Consider the following 17,240-nt stretch of genomic DNA (forward strand, 5'->3'; position numbering starts at 1 on the left):
TTTCAAGGTTAGACACGTGACAACTTTAATCATTTTATATGTGACTTACTGTGCTTCACCAAAACTGTATAAATAAAGCATCAAAACCACGGAAAGATCAGCCCTTTGACATTTAGAAACAGCAGAGACAGGTCTCATCCAGCCAGCCCCAAGACACAGGTGGAGCACGCATTCGAGTGTACAGTCACCGAGGGCTTAAGCCTGATCTGGTCCTTAACCACGTCCACTTGGCGCAAGTGTGGGACAGACACCGAACAGTCCTGAAGGGATGCCAGGGAAATGACATAGCAGTCTATACAGAAATCTTTATTTTGACATTTAAAAGAAAGAATCACATGTTCATCCTGACAGCTTTCCCAGGCTTGGCCACTGAGGAAGGCAGATGCACACGTAGGGACCGGACGGTCATTGCACACCTCTTTCACCGATGGAGTCGGGGCGGAGTGGCCACTCTCCCCGCAGTCGGGCCCCGAGCTGCCTTCCACAAGGACACCCTACTTGAGACAGGCCGTGGGGAGGCTGCAGGTGAACTTCGCCTCCGGACTGTGAAGTGGCCACAAGTCCTGCGGCTACTTTCACTCCAGAGTGCACTGTTCACGGAAGCGGACTGACCGGGGAGGGTGAGGCACCACCTGCTCGGTGGGCCCTTGTCTGCAGTGCCCTCGGTCATGGGTCACGGCCAGGCCGTCAACAGTGTCGCCAGCTGGGCCTCGTGGATTTCTCCCCCTGCAGGATTCTTAAGATTGTTTGCCGGTTGATTCTTTGCTTTTTTGGCTACCTGATGGTTTTGATGAATTTGCCGTGACCCAAGGGTGTTCAAGTACTTCTTTGAGAGTCGGTCTTTGGCTGGGATTATGTTTCAACAGTCTTGAGATGAGGTCCCTGGCTCCCTCCGGAACAAAGTCAGGGAATGTGAATTCAACCTGGAGTACGACAAGTGACAGTCACAAAACGCGGCTTAAGACAGAACAGTATGAATATTCAGCTCAGGGCCAAGGTGAAGGCTGATAAGAATTCGACAAGAAGCAACAGATCAGTTCTCGTTAAGGTCTTACCCGCGATATTCTTTTGTAGGTCTCTTGGTATGTGCTCGCCTCAAATGGAGGCTTCCCAACTAGAAATTCATAGCAGAGTACCCCAAGGCTCCAGAGATCCACCTTCTCGTCGTGCATTCGGCCTTCAATCATCTCTGGAGGCAAGTAGTCCAAGGTGCCACAGAGGGTGGTTCTCCTAAAAATGGAGGCAGGCTCGGGTCGATGCACCTGTTTTTATTACCCTAATTGCTGCTAGACGTCATTAACGATTACACTAACATTGACGGAGTGCCCTTCCTAGGCCAGATCCTAGGCTATGAAGCAGAAACTATTTAAATCCCCAGTTTCAGACAAGAAACAGATTGAGGGAGATGTGCAAGATCACGCAGCTAGCAACCAAGCCACGCCCCAAGTTTGTCCCACTCCAGAACCTCCGTAAGTGATGAAAAGTATCACTACTATATCAAAGTAGCTGGAAAAGGAAAGCTCTCTCTAAATACAATTTGGAGTTCCATAGTTGTTTTTATATTATAGAGATGCTAAAAAGCTTAATGGTCCTGTGACATTAGTGACAAAAACACTAAAAAACTGTCCCACTGTGAAAACACTAGCTTTGGCGTGACAGATCCATGCTGCCTTCTGACACATCAGTGGTACAAGAGAGACACTGAAACGTGAGGGTGGCCTAGGAAGTATTCTTGCCAAAAGTACTGTTCAGGTCCTTAGACCTACTTCCAGCTCTCAGCAACCACAGAAGATAAAGGACCAAGATAAGTGACACCACAATCAGAAAAATCCATTTTAGAGGTGCATGGGTGGGTAAGCATCTGACTCTTGCCATCAGCTCATGTCATGATCTCACCTTTTTGTGGGATCCGAGTCCCGTGTCAGACTCCACACTGAGTGTGGAGCCTGCCTGGGGTTCTCTCTCTTCCTCTCTGCCCCTCCCCCCTTCTCAAAATAAACATTAAAAAAAAAAAAAAAAAAAGAGGGGCATCTGGGTGGCTCAGGTCATGATCTCGTGGTTCCTGAGTTCAAGCCCCACATCGGGCTCTGTGCTGACAGCTCAGAGCCTGCAGCCTGCTTCGGATTCTGTGTCTCCCTTTCTCTCTGCCCTCCCCCCACTCATACTCTGTCTCTCTCAAAAATAAACATTTAAAAAAATGTTTTAAATAAAAAAGGAAAAAAGGGATAAAAAAGAAAAATCCATTTTAAATTGTGAGGCAACTGGTTTAAATTTAGACAAAAGAAACACAATCAAATATAATGCACGGACAGACCTTAGTTGGATTCTCACTTAAAGAGCAGCTCTAAATTTTGTGGACAACTGCAGAAATGTGAACATGGACTCTAAATAGCTATTGACAAGGCTGTTAATTTTCTGAGGAGTGATAACGGTCGTGATTATAGGGACAATGTCCTTATGTTTTAGGAGATTCATCCCACAGTGGCCAGAGAATGAAGCATAACGTCTGCAATATAATTTTGAAAATTTACTTACTTTGGTCTATTCACCAAAAAATCGACACGGCCAATATGGCAAAATGTTGGCACTTGTTGCATGTAGGCCCTAGACGGGAGCTATCAAGCCGCCGATTTGGCACTTCTGTGTGTGTTTCTACCAAAGGCCAGAAATACGCTGGGGGTGGCAAACATCAACCGGGCGCGAACACGTGTAGGTCTTCGTTGCTTCCTATCAGTTATTCTTTGCCACTGGCTCTCCTAGGGGGTCACGCGGGCCCTATGCTCAGCACGCCCGGCACCCAGAGAGCACACGTGAAACCCTCATCACCACGGAGATGCTGAAAAGGGGCCGAGTCAGCAGGTTCCTCCAACGACAGCACTCCCGGGAGCTCCCCAACTCGTGTTGGGGAGGTGGGGCGACATGGCTGGCGTATCTTTTCTGAAAAGGAGGTTTACCTTTCCCATCACATGACACCACCGGACAGGTTAAAGTCCAGTTTAGCCCTGCGATTTTACAAAGCCTACAATTCTTCATCATCATTTGCCTCACTAGATGCCAACAGCTCCCACTAGTGACAGACAACCAGCTTTAAAAAAAAAAAAAAAAAGGAGACACTACAACAGCAGATTCAATGCACTGCTGCGAACAATTACAAGTGATCTGGCGAAAATAAAGCTCCCCACCTCCACCACGTCATCTATTTTAGGTTAAAAGATATAGGTGGTTTAAAAAAATGTATAAAGTATTATGGCTATGATTTTTTAAGTCCTTTGCCAAAGTTGACAAACTTACCAGTAGATGAGGGTTTTTAATGCCCTACCACCTCACGAGGCTTCAAAATCTTAATTAGACCCAAATTAAATTAAAACAGTACAGAAGATTTTAGTTCTTGTTCGCAAAATTAAGATCTCTCTATTAAGAGGGGACAAGAAAGGACTATGCTACTGACAAAAGCACACCACAGAGAATCCAACCACCTGGAAAATTCTATCCAAACCAATTTGGATAAAATCTGTTTTTTTTTTTTAATTCTCCAAAGCTCTGTGCCCTCAGCTCTAGAGCTCTGTGTGTGGCCCTCTGAAACCGGTTTCCTGTCCAGGAAGCAGCGGAGTTTCCACTTCACCACTGCCCCAGGCATCACCACCCAACACATCCTGCACTTCCTCTGTCCTTCACTTGTCCCGTATGTCCCCTTCATTAGCCTCTGAGGACATGAAGCATCTTTAACCCAGGCCTATGACACAATAACCCCACAACAGTAGGAGAATCAAATATTCTCAAAGATACTTAACGGGCCTAGGTTTCTCCCAACTATGTGTAACTGTGACCAGCCCCAATTCCACATTTCTATCCTTAAGTATTTGACTATTTCATTCCTGAAAGCCCCGAAGGCTTTTGCTAAACACTAAGTAAGTTCCACCTCTAAGGTTACATACCTGGAGGATGGGGCATGTACCGACCATCCAAAATCTGCAATCTTAAGCTCTCCAGCTGAACCGAGGAGCAGGTTCTCTGGCTTAATGTCTCTATGAATGACTCTCTTTGAGTGACAATAAGACAGGGCATCTGCCAACTCCGTGATATACTACGGAAACAAAAAGTATGGAAAATCTGCGTCACACATTTTATATAACACATTTTATTTTTAAAGTTTTTATTTATTTTTGACAGGGAGAGAGAGAGAGAGAGAGAAAGAGAGAACACCAGCAGGGGAGGGGGAGAAAGAGAGGGAGACACAGAATCGGAAGCAGGCTCCAGGCTCAGAGCTGTCAACACAGAGCCCGACTCAGGGCTCCAACTCGTGAACTGCAAGATCATGACCTGAGCCAAAGTCAGATGCTTAACCGACTAAGGCACCTAGGCACCCCTATATAACACAATTTTAGACATCTCTTCTGAAAGGAAAGCCAACATCGATTTTAATATGTTTTATAGGTTTTAAGGCTAGAAACAACCGAGGACTCAAAAAAAATTTTTTTCGAACCAAATTCATGTTTAGCATAAAATACGAGTATTCCATACTAAGTTATTTATTTGCTAATATAGCAGATAGGACATTGAAGGACAGGGGGGAAAACTGATGAGCTAGAAATACTAGTAGCAATGAATGATGATAACAACTGAAAAACTGGCACAAATTAGCGAGTCAGACATGTAAACAATTAAAATTTTTTTTTAATTTTCAAGTACAGTCTGTTCCCATTTTTTTTAATTCCCATTTTTAAAACCAAGATCAATTTATAACACAAGCATTTGTTTGAAACTCAAAATTTAAGGGGAAAAAACAATCTTGAAAAAAAATTAAAAGCGGGTACATTTGCGTGTTACATAGTGTTAAACTTGGGGGTATACGTATTCATTGGTCAGCTTAAAAAGCACACACAGCACGTCAGTCCTTTTGTTAGTTTTCTTTTCATGTCAGCCAAAGAGAGCTCTAGCAAGTCCAGAATCTGCTTTAGCAAAAGGATAAGAATTGTTATCAGCGTATTGAAAGAATATGTTTAGTTCCGGCTGAAGGTGTTTTTTTTTTTTTTTTTTTTTTAATGTTTATTTATTTTTGAGAAAGAGAGAGAGAGCGCATGAGCCAGGGAGGGGCAGAGAGAGGGAGACACAGAATCTGAAGCAGGCTCCAAGATGTTAGCATAGCCTGGTGTGGGGCTCAAACCCATGAACTGTGAGATTATGATCTGAGCCGAAATCGGACATTTAAACCGACTGAGCCACCCACTCTGGCTGAAGAAAGGTTTTCCAAAGCAACCACTAGACAGAACTGAACACATTGTTTTACACCAAAAAGTTCTACTCGACAAATTGCTGTAAAAAGCAAATATCATGGTCAGAAGAAATGTTTTCATTTTTTTCAGGCAAAAGCCAGAGACCAAAATCTAGAAAATAATAAACTGAAAGTGGAGGCAAAGAGAGCTCTTCTACACCAAACTGAGCTACTGACATAAAGATCACATACTAGATTCTTGAGGGCAAGGCATTTTCTCCGCTCAAATCAAGGCCAAGGAGCTAGTTCAACCAGGGCTCTCCAGCAGCCGCCTCCTTCACACCTCCCACATCACACTGTGAATATGTATAAAGGGCCCCAATATTTCTCTACACTTACTTTTATTTGAATTAATCAGGAAAGGGAAACAGTGTGCATACATATTCATTCTAACTACTATAGAATCTAGAAAGAACCAAGTTTTTCTTTCAAATAACTACTGCTTACACCAACATAAACTCCATCTGGATTGAACAAAATGTAGTAGTAGAAATATTAACTGCCAATTAAATAAGACAACTAATTTGGTTAGCTAATATTTTGAGAGTAATAAGATGAATCTATTTCTACTTATCCACAAAGCAAACATTTAACATTAAGTTTAAAATAGTATGTCCATTTTCCTGAGACCACACCAAAGGGTCATTCACCACTCGTGCTGTGAATTCACAAGTACAACCACCTGAAAGTAACACCATTTCCATCAATGCCAAAAAGAAAGAATGAGTGTAATCAAAGTAACCACCCATCATCTGCTGATTCAACAAAAAAACTGCCCAAAGACACTCTACTTCTTCAAACAAGTAATTTCATCCAAAATAAAGAAGCAGCACAATCCATAGGGTAAAAACCAAAAACCCAAACCAAAAACCCAATTATGTTGGATGTTAAGATTAGATGCAGGTAAGAAGATGAAAAGACAAGCCACCAGCTGGGAGAAAACATTTGTAAAACGTGTGGGATAAAGGACCTGTATCCAAAATATACAAGAACTCTTCCAACTCAAAATGACCAAAAACCTGATTAAAAATGGGCAAAAAATCTGAACAGGCACTGCAAAGATGACAATACACATGGCAAATAAGCACATGAAAAGATACCTGTCATAGATCACTAGAGAACTACAAATTAAAACAATGAGTTACCACATACGCCAATAAGAAGGGCTAACCTCCAAAACACAGTACCAGTCGCTGGTGAGGAGGAGGAACAGGGGCACACTCACTGGTGGAAATGCAAAGTGGTGTAGCTACTTTGGAAGATGGTTTAACAGTTTCTTATAAAGTTACACATAATCTCCCCACACAAGCTAGTTTTCAAATCTGTTAAAAACGTACGACCCACAAAAACATGCATGCAGATGTTTATAGCAGCTTTATTCATAATCACCAGTAACTAGAAGCAACCAAGATACCCTTCAATCGATGAAGTGATAAACTGTACTGTAGCCATGCTGCAAAAATATTATTCAGCAATAAAAAATGAGCTACCGCACCCTGAAAAGATACAGGTGAATCTTAAATGCATCTAGTTGTTTCCCCACTGGGGTAACTGGTTAATCATTCGGATACCACTGCACATGGACACTGGAACTGAATAATCAAACTGTTGGTGGACAGAATTCAGGTTTTTCAAGGCTGCAATGGGAGGTTACAGATAAACAAGGGGAGGAGGGTAGAATGAATCCTGTGGTAATGGACTCATGTTTTGCTTAATATAGATACAAATGGATAAAAATACAGATACATGTGTATACATAGATTAGTCCCTGTTCTGTCAGCTGAGATCACGGAGAAGACATGACACCCCACTAGCAATGAGCACATCTTGCACCCAGGTCTTGGTTTCTAATACCATTTTCCCATAAAAGGAACCAGGGCTCCTTGGAGAAATGGCTGATTCTAGGACTGAGATAGGAAATCTACAAAATGAGGTGCAGCATCCTACAGGGCCAGATGCAGGGAAGTGCTCAAACACCACACCCACAATGATGGGAGTAGGTCAAAAAAACCAACCAACCAAAGAAAAAAACAAACAACAACAACAACAAAAACCCACCTAAAACAGGAGCCATGTGAAAGGGATCCCAAGGGCCAAAGTAGTATTGGACTATACTCAAAGTATAAAATATCCATGAGTCCACATTAATAAATGACTGAATAAATAAGGGAGAACAGACAAATCTCTGATGCAGAAGAATTCTGAACAATTTATGTAGATTAGGGTGGGGGTGGCACATAATCCCTACTCCTTAAGTGTGGGCTGTGCATAGTGACACGCTTTAGAAGAACCCAGTATGCAAAGAGAAAAAGAGTAACTTCACAGCAAAGACACCTAATGAACGTGACCTCAGCCAGGGGACCAAGGCCAACACCCGCAGCGATGAGCCAGGTGAATAGTAGGTACCCCACACTAATGTAAGATAAACAGGAGAAAATAAGTCTGCACTATCTTCACATTCTGTAAATCTAAAACTATTGTAAACTTTTTAAAAAAGAGGATAACTACAAAGGGGCACCTGGGTGGCTCAGTCGGCCGGCCGTTCAACTTTGGTCATGATCTAACAGTTTGTGGGTTCCAGCCCCACGTCGGGCTTTGTGCTGACAGCTGGGAGCCTGGAGTCTGCTTCAGATTGTGTCTCCCTCTCTCTCTGCCCCTCCCCTGCTCACATTCCGTTTCTCTCTCTCTCAAAAATAAACATTAAAAAATAAAAATACAATTAAAAAAAGAGGGCAACTATTCACATATACATTTCTCTAGAAAACCGCTGTGGAAACACACCAGCCACAATATTCCACCTGGTACTTGATTTTATGTGCATGGATGGTACAACTAAGGTATTCTGATTCTTTCATTCAAACATTTGATCCTATTAAGCAATCTTTCTTTAGAAGAAACCCACTGGACTGTAATGAAAGGGCGCATTGCTATGTGGGGTGGAACAGAGGGAACAAGAGTTAGGACAGTAAATGAAAACTCACAGTAGCAGTTCTCTGCTCATCAAACTTGGACAGTTTCTGAAGTTCTCGGTAGACAGCTCCAAGAGGTGCATATTCTAGAATTAGGTAAACTCTGGTGGCGTCATGGAAATAACCATACAGTCTGAGAATATTTGGATGCCTGCAACAAAGGATGAATACTCTTTAACACCTGCTTTCTGGAGAGGATACAAGAATATGTACTAAGTACCAATCAAACCCCTCATGTAAAACCAGTGAAAATTAGTTCTGGTCACAGACCCCCTACCACACCCTTCACCAAACTTGAGAATCTGAAACTACAGACCTGCTTTGAAGAAAAATACACACATCTGCCTATCAGTTTACAAGCAATGCAAGGTATTAGTGGACCTCAGGTTTGGTTAAGATTATTTCCTTCCTTCAGGTCATCTTTATTATTAGGGGGGGAAATTCAGCTATGTATTAATTTTCTGCCTATTAGAAAGAGGGAGAGGCATGGCACTCCCACAGCAGTTTGATTCCCAAGCACTAGGAGACACAACTTAAAAGCAGGGTTCAACAGCAGCAGATGTTTGCTGCTGAGGACTTCGGGCAGCTGAGAACACGGCCCAGGGCAATAGCCCTTCAGCTCCAGCTAGTTGTTGCCAGGGAGGGTTACAGGCCTGATTGGACAGGTTTTTAAGTATTAACAAGTGATTCAAGTCTGAAAAAAATACTAAGAAGAAAAAAAGAAAGGAAAAAGACCCATTGGCCAAAGTCAACCTGCAGGCTGCCAGTTTGCAACCTCTGCTTAGAACTCAGAAATATCGAGGTACTGGGTTGAGCATCTGACTTCGGCTCAGGTCATGATCTCACCACTCGTGAGTTCAAGACCCTTGTCGGGGTCTGTGCTAACAGCTCAGAGCCTGGAGCCTGCTTCGGATTCTGCATCTCCCTCTTTGACCTTCCTTGTGCTCGCTCTCTCTCTCTCTCTCTCTCTCAAAAATAAATAAACATTTAAAACAAAGAAAAAAAAGAACTCAGAAGTATCATTCCCTTAATCTCTCTCTCTCTCTCTCTCTCACACACACACACACACACACACACACACACACACACACACACACACACACACACACTTGACTCATATAAATTACTTCATTAACACAGCATGAACCTCCAAGTGATTTTTCAGGACCACAGCACTTCTCTAGTCAAATCCTTGAAAAATGATGAATTAAACCATTCTTTGCAGTACTATGGAGCAGGCCTTCCATGGTTTAACTCTTAGTAACTAGGTTCTGTACCACATTCTCTCGAACATCAATCTGGAAACTTACCTGAGGTGGGACTGTATTTCTACTTCTCTTCTCAGCTGATGCTCGACTCCCGCTTTCTCCAGCTGAGCTTTAAATAATACTTTAAGAGCCAGGATAAACTTGCTTTGTTTTTCTCTCGCCAAATAAACATTACCAAACTTTCCTTTACCCAGCGGGCGACCGATTTCAAAATCTTCCAAAGCCCACTGCCTTCTAGGAAAAATTTTGAATATTTTAAAATATGAAGAAAACAAATCTTTTCTAACAATTTATTAACGGGTAGTAGATAGACCTCTAAATAATTTTATATTTAATGTTGTATTCGGTAGGTAACCTCGGCAAGAACCAAGCCAATAACTACGCTACGGGAGTCTCCACAGGCATTAAATCCCCCGCTCCCCTATCTGCCAATGACTGTATGAGTCAGACAAAGAACAATCTGGGCTTTTAGAGCCGAAGCATTAACGCAAAGTGTCCCAAGACAGTACTACACTCTGAAGTGCACACTTGTTGCCACCACCGTTAAAGAGCACAGGAAAGGTTAGGTAAGTAAGTGGAGGGAGGAGGCCTTCAGAACGGTCTGTGGGCCTCTAGCAGGCTAACCACAGCCTCCTCCTCCAACCTAGAGATGCTGACTCTCGGGGTGGACAATCAGTCTGCCAAAGCAGGCGGGATGGATCCTACAGCTGGATTTCGATTCTCAGAAAGCCACTATTAGGCAGTCAAGCAAAAAAGCCTGTGGGTTCATTCCTGGCTCCTCCTACTACATTATAGACATTACGTTCTACGTTGTAGAGTCTACACAGTTCAGAAGTTGGGAACAAGCTTTGGGAAAATATCCGGGGAAGACGGTATAAAGAACAATTCAATGAATACTGTTGAAATATTCATCTAGTCATATATACGTGTGTATACAGTTTTGCAACAGGAGAATAGAAATAGTATAGAAACAAACCTAAGCTACATGTAGTGGTTACTTCTGAGGGTAGAGAGGAACTTATTTTACACATTTCTGTAACAGATTCATACAAGTTTGTTCTAAATTTGGAACACAGTAAGAAAAGCTTGAGTCACGAGTAAACATCATTAAAATTCCCTTTTGCCAAAGGTTAGAATTTGGAAACATTTATATATCCTAAGTGAAAATATAAAGACCTTTTCTATTTTAAAAAAAAAAAAATTTTTTTTTTTTAACGTTTTATTTATTTTTGAGACAGGGAGAGACAGAGCATGAACGGGGGAGGGTCAGAGAGAGAGGGAGACACAGAAGCCGAAACAGGCTCCAGGCTCTGAGCTGTCAGCACAGAGCCCGACGCTGGGCTCGAACTCATGGCCAGTGAGATTGTGACCTGAGCCGAAGTCGGACGCTTAACCGACTGAGCCACCCAGGCGCCCCGACCTTTTCTATTTTTTAACAAGTTCCCATAATTAAACTTGCAATTAGGGGCACCTGGGTGGCTCAGTTGGCTAAGTGTCTGACTTAGGCTCAGGTCATGATCTCATGGTCTGAGTTTGAGCCCCACGTCAGCCTCTGTGCTGACAGCTTGGAGCCTGGAGCCTGTTTCAGATGGCAAGAGTCTCCCTCTCTCTCTGCCCCTCTCCTTCTCACACTGTCTCTCTCTCTCTCTCAAAAATAAATAAACAGGGGCGCCTGGGTGTTGCAGTCAGTTAAGCGTCCGACTTCAGCCAGGTCACGATCTCGCGGTCCGTGAGTTCGAGCCCCGCGTCAGGCTCTGGGCTGATGGCTCGGAGCCTGGAGCCTGCTTCCGATTCTGTGTCTCCCTCTCTCTCTGCCCCTCCCCCGTTCATGCTCTGTCTCTCTCTGTCCCAAAAATAAAATAAAAAAAACGTTGAAAAAAAAAAATTAAAAAAAAATAAATAAACATTAATTAATTAATTAATAAAAGTATATTCTAACAGCACAATATCTCAGGACTTTGTAAGTAAAATAAAACTTACTTTTTTGATTCTTCATTTTTCTGTTTTGTCAGTTCCTTTTCAGAATTATTTCCTATATAGAATAAGTCAAAAACCTGCTTTTAGAATAATTATAATTACTTTAGAATAACTCTACAGAATAAATTAAAAACCTATGAACAGAAATGAATCAAAGAATGGTCACCAAAATATTAATGGTGTGTCCAGAATGGAAGATCTTCTTAGTTTTCTTTATAGAAAAAAGATTACCACACCCTAACCTGACTCCCACCTGGTGAAACCTTTTCTAGATTTCTAAAGATGAGCAGATATACACCTATATATAGAGAGAGACATATACATACAGCTAGGCCCTCCAATAATTTAAAGCTCGAGACTATGCAGATTCTCCCAGAAGCCTCAGTCTCCAAATGAAGACCTTCTAAGGCAGAACTGCCAATCTCTCGACCCATGATAAGCACCCACTCATCACCTTCGCCCCCCCCCCCCAGTGGGCCAGCCGACTCTCCATCAGCTACATACAAATTAACAGCGTGCAACAAAACATAAATCAGCCACCTTCCTTCATTAGTTGCCAAGGGGAAATATAAAAATAGAAGCCCCTGATTCAGCAAAATGTACCATAAACCAATTGCACAACAGGGTGCTAAAGTCATCGTTTCATCAGCCAGAGGCTGGACATTTCCACTTCAAACTCCAAAAGAGCAGGGTGTGCTCTGCTCAGACAGGTGACGGGAGCCCAGACCGGTTTTCTCCCTTCGCGCTTCACGACCTCGGTTCATGGTGGCAATAGAACCCCATCCCTACATCCAGCTTACTGCCCAGCTCCACCCAGTCTGCATCCAAGGTCAGCCCTTGGATCTGCCTGCACCCCTCCATCCTGCTGTGTCTGTGGGCAAGTTTATGCTTCAGAGGCTCCACTCCCTCGTCTGTAAAACAGAGTTGGTCACCGACCACCCGCACAGAGTGGTTGTGAGAATTGAAGGAGACGACGTGGATGAAGGAAGCACTTCTCCTGAGTGTGGGCATGCCAGGCTGGTAAATAAGGACTACTAACATCCACCTGCCCCTGCCCACTTCAGGTCCCTGCCATCTCTGACCTAACCCCCGGCAGCCTGCCTCCTGTCTGCTGCCCCTGAGTGCAGTTCTGCTTCTCTCCGGTTCATTCCACATGGCCAATCTAGTAAGATTTGTAGAAGGCCAGTCCCTCCTCCACTGGAAAACCTTTCAGCAATTTCCCCATGCCCAGGGGATGAAGCCCCACTCCTCAACAAGCCAAGAGCTTCCACCGTGACCTTACCCAACTGGCCTCAGTCCATCCAAGTTCGGACATCTACTTCCCCAACTGCCCTCCACACTCCAGACTTTGGAAGTTTTCAGTTCCTCAATCATACCACGAGGGTGGGAATCAGGTTCTCCATCCTGAGCACAGGGCTGGCCCACAGGAGACCCTACTACCTCAACCTGACATCAGATTTTTCTCCATATCCTCAATAAAAATGACATCAAAGCTAGGGCTCCAAACTATAAACGCCAAGTCTATCCTCCATCCACCCCCCCCCCCTTTTTTTAAGCAACTGGAAGGAATAACAATCTAATAGTCTCAAAAAGTTGACTTACCAGTGGCCGATGGCAAGGGCTGCTCACTCTTTTGGGTATTATTCAGCGGCCTAGAGACAGAACGAGGGACACTGGTTGCCTGTAGTTGCTTTTGCTTCAGATTCTGGACCGGTTTATGGCTGGAGACGAGCTTTTGTGTTTGTGAAGGAATTCGCTGGGAGGAATTTGAAGGACACAAGACCCGCTGAGCCTGGCCACTATTTGCAGATAACAGATTCTGAGAAGGAAATTGCTGAGTCACTGGAACACGTTTTGGACCATCGCCAAGGGGAATTGTGGTCTAGATTGAGAGGGAAAAAATAAACGTCATGGTCTTCATGAACAAAAGCGGGGTATTTTGAGAATTCCACAAAGTCTCTTTTCTAGTATAACAAAATAACAAAGGTCACTGATAGTACATGGAAGGGGAAAGCAATGTTCATCAGTGCTTCCAAAGGATGTGGTTAGTAGATGGCTGAAAGGAATACCAGAATGATCCTCCTACCCACCCAACACCCCACTCCCAAAAATCATGCTCCCATAAACAAATGTTCATTAACTAAATTTCCATCTAAAGAGGGAGACATTAAACACTTCCTAAGAATTCTCAATGGCTTGAGAATTATTACCCAGCAAAAAGCTACAATGCAGAAACTTTATACCAAAATCCCAATTCCATTGAAATTTCTTTGGTAGTATCATACATATATTTAGGAAAAAAGACAAAGAAATATGTCAAAATATTCAACAGTGGTTATCTTCTGGTAAAGATTTTTTTTTTTTTTTTAAGAAAGAGAGAGAAAGAGGGGCGCCTGGGTGGCGCAGTCGGTTGGGCGTCCGACTTCAGCCAGGTCACGATCTCGCGGTCCGGGAGTTCGAGCCCCGCGTCAGGCTCTGGGCTGATGGCTCAGAGCCTGGAGCCTGTTTCCGATTCTGTGTCTCCCTCTCTCTCTGCCCCTCCCCCGTTCATGCTCTGTCTCTCTCTGTCCCAAAAATAAATAAACGTTGAAAAAAAAAAAATTTTAATAAAAAAAAAAAAAAAAAAAAGAAAAGAAAGAGAGAGAAAGAGAAATAGAGAGCAAGTGGGGGAGGGGCAGAGACAGAGAAGGGGGACAGAGTATCTAAATAACTGAAGTAGGCTCCACGGGGACAGCAGAGAGCCCAATGTGGGACTAGAAATCAAATTGCGAGATGATGATCCGAGCCGACGTTGGACACTTAATCAACTGAGCCACCCAGGCGCCCCTCAGTGAAGATGTTTTAGAAGATCATCTGGGGGTGCCCGGGTGACTCAGTCAGTTAAGTGTTCAACTCCTGGTTTCAGCTCAGGTCACAACGTCTAGCTTAGCAACGCCCACAACACAGTAGGCATTCAGGCAGTGACATGTTAAACAGCAGTTTCCTAAAATGATCTTTATCGTAGGACTTGAGAATCAAATACAATGACTCAAGTTAGCCTTTTTCTAATTGATCATTTTAGACTTCCAGTCAGTAAATAAAGGAGAAGTATCCATTTATTTGAAAATGAAAACTTCTCAAATCTGTCAGAATGGCTAAAATCAAAAAGACCACAGCAAGTGTTAGTGAGCATGTAGAGAAAAAGAACCCCCTGTGCGATGCTGGTGGGAATGCAAACAGGTACAGACACTGTGGAAAACAGGATGGGAGTTCCTCAAAATGTTAAAAATAGAACCACCCTCCGACCCAGTAATCACACTACTGGGTATTTACCCAAAAAATACAAAAACACTAATTCAAACGGATATATGCACCCCTATATTTATAGCAGCATTATTTACAAGAGCCAAATTAAAGGGGCGCCTGGGTGGCTCAGTTGGTTAAGCATCCGACTTCAGTCATGATCTCGCTGTTCCCAAGTTCAAGTCCTGCATTGGGCTCTGTGCTGACAGCTCAGAGCCTGGAGTCTATTTCAAATTCATTCATTCTCTCTCTCTCTCTCTCTCTCTCTCTTCCCCTTGCCTGCTCACACTCTCTCTCCCTCTCTCTCAAAAATAAATATTAAAAAACTAAAAACAAAAACAAACCAAGAGCCAAATTACGGAAGCAGCCTAAGTGTCCACTGATAGGGGAATGGGTAAAGAAGATGCGGTATAGATATATAAGGGATCATTACTCAGCCATAAAAAATGAAATCTTGCCATCTGCAATGACATGGATGGAGCTAGAGAGTACAATGCTAAGCAAAATTAGTAAGAGAAAGACAAAATACCATATGATTTCACTCATATGTGGAATTTAAGAAACAAACCAGCAAAGGGGAAAAGAAAAAAGAAAAGAGAAGAAAAAAGAAAAGAAAGAAAAGAGACAAACTCTTAACTACAGAAAACAAACTGGTGGTTACCAGAGGTGAGGTGGGGTTGGGGGGGGGGGTGGTGAAACAGGATGGGGACAAAGGGGACCCTTATCCTTACGAGCACGGGGTAATGTACAGAAGAGCTGAATCCCTGTAACGTACCCCTCAAACTAATAAACCATGGTGTGTTAATTACACTGGTATTAAAATAAAAGACTTGGGGCGCCCGGGTGGCTCAGTTGGTTGAGCATCCGACTCTTGGCTTTAGCTCAGGTCATGACCTCAGGGTCATGGGATTGAGCCCCGAGTTGGACTCTGTGCTGAGCGTGGAGCCTGCTTAGGATTCTCTCTCCCCCTCACTGGTACTCTCTCTATAATACATTTTTTAAAACATTAAATTTAAAACTTAGTAAAAAAAGAAAATTAAAATTTCTAAAAATAAGACACCCCACCCCACCCCGCCCCCCCCACACACAAATCTTGCTTGATGTGTGTGTGTGTATTTTTACGCTGATTTCCTAGAAGCAAAAAACTCTGGGGCTTGCTTATATTAAAAGATCTTTGCATAAAAATTCGTTCACCCAGCCGCTCCACAAATACTATAGGCAGAGGGTCCTCCCTGGGGAAGCCCTTCCTGGATTCCAGCCCATCCCAACCTGAATGGAGCACCCACCCTCCACGGAATTACTCGGGTCATCTTACGCATCCATATTTTGTGAAGGCGCAGTACTGGCTCCCATAACTCCCCAAAAGGGCTAAGTTCTTTAGTCAAAGACCATGCGCTTTGCATCATTGTAATCCCTGCATCTGACACAGAACCTGGCTCAAAGTGGATTCCCAGCAAATATTCACTAAAACACAGCCCGACATTCCTAGGAGCTTACCATGTCCTGCAGCGTGACCAGAACAAGCTGTGGCAAAGCAATTTAATTTCTGGCAAGCAAGCAAATACAGGCAAGTATCGGGCACCTATTGTATACATTATTGTCCTGCACACAATGGAGGAACAGATACTTAAAGAGCTAGCTAGAAGACAAAGCAGAACAAAATAACAGGTGCCCATCAATGACATGGTATGAAATGCTGAGAAAGGGGACTAACTCCTCCAGGAATGTAGCAGACACCTCTAAAGTTACAATCCAAAGTGACGGTGAAAAGAACTCCAGATCTAACACCAACCTCCATTTGGGTTTTCTAAATGTGACAGAGATTACGATTATTCGATTTACCTTAACAGGCCCTGCGACGCAGTTTTCTTTAGATTTGTCCATGATGCCTGAAAAGAAAAAGAACCACTTTTAATGACACAAATCCTCATGCTTCAAAGTGTTGTTATGAGAGGTCAGGGATATAGCTCCTGATGAAAAAGCCTCCACAACACAAAAATTTTACATTTTTTTTCTTTGTCCCAATGAAGCTGACGAGGGTGTCTTATTTTCTCAAATGACAAGAGGGACAGATGTGGGGCCTCCACCCAGCTTCACTCCCAGAGTCCTCCTGCTCCATCAATGCAGGAGCCTGCTTCAATACCTGCTGCCTTTTATTATTATTTTTCAACGTTTATTTATTTTTGACAGAGAGAGAGAGAGAGAGAGAGAGCGAGCACACGAGCAGGGAAGGGGCAGAGAGAGAGGGAGACACAGAATTGGAAGCAGGCTCCAGGTTCTGAGCTGTCAGCCCAGAGCCCGACGCGGGGCTTGAACCCACGAACCGCGAGATCCTGACCTGAGCCAAAGTCGGATGCTCAACCGACTGAGCCACCCAGATGCCCCTCCCCCGCCACTGCCTTTTAAAAACAGGTCCCCCCTTCCCCATAACTGACTCCAGCTACGACAGCATCTCGCCCTCTGCCGTCAAGA

General features: G+C 43.5%; 1 protein-coding gene across 3 annotated transcripts in view; it reads right to left on the minus strand.

Moving 5' to 3' along the window:
* AURKA (aurora kinase A) overlaps nucleotides 1-17,240 on the minus strand; it is a 20,889-nt gene continuing 3,649 nt past the window's right edge. For all 3 annotated transcript variants that reach the window (XM_086702537.1, XM_086702536.1, XM_086702538.1), the window contains exons 2-9: nucleotides 16,611-16,657; nucleotides 13,089-13,368; nucleotides 11,490-11,541; nucleotides 9,552-9,743; nucleotides 8,254-8,392; nucleotides 3,936-4,084; nucleotides 1,056-1,230; nucleotides 1-923 (exon numbers count right to left, since the gene is read on the minus strand). In XM_086702537.1, the coding sequence (XP_086558663.1) occupies nucleotides 738-923; nucleotides 1,056-1,230; nucleotides 3,936-4,084; nucleotides 8,254-8,392; nucleotides 9,552-9,743; nucleotides 11,490-11,541; nucleotides 13,089-13,368; nucleotides 16,611-16,652 (1,215 nt within the window). In that variant the 5' untranslated portion in view covers nucleotides 16,653-16,657 and the 3' untranslated portion in view covers nucleotides 1-737. The remainder of the gene's footprint in view (nucleotides 924-1,055; nucleotides 1,231-3,935; nucleotides 4,085-8,253; nucleotides 8,393-9,551; nucleotides 9,744-11,489; nucleotides 11,542-13,088; nucleotides 13,369-16,610; nucleotides 16,658-17,240) is intronic.

Source organism: Puma concolor, chromosome A3 (genome assembly GCF_028749965.1).
Source record: "Puma concolor isolate L17-30 chromosome A3, mPumCon1.1.hap2, whole genome shotgun sequence".
Taxonomy (NCBI): Eukaryota; Metazoa; Chordata; class Mammalia; order Carnivora; family Felidae; genus Puma; species Puma concolor.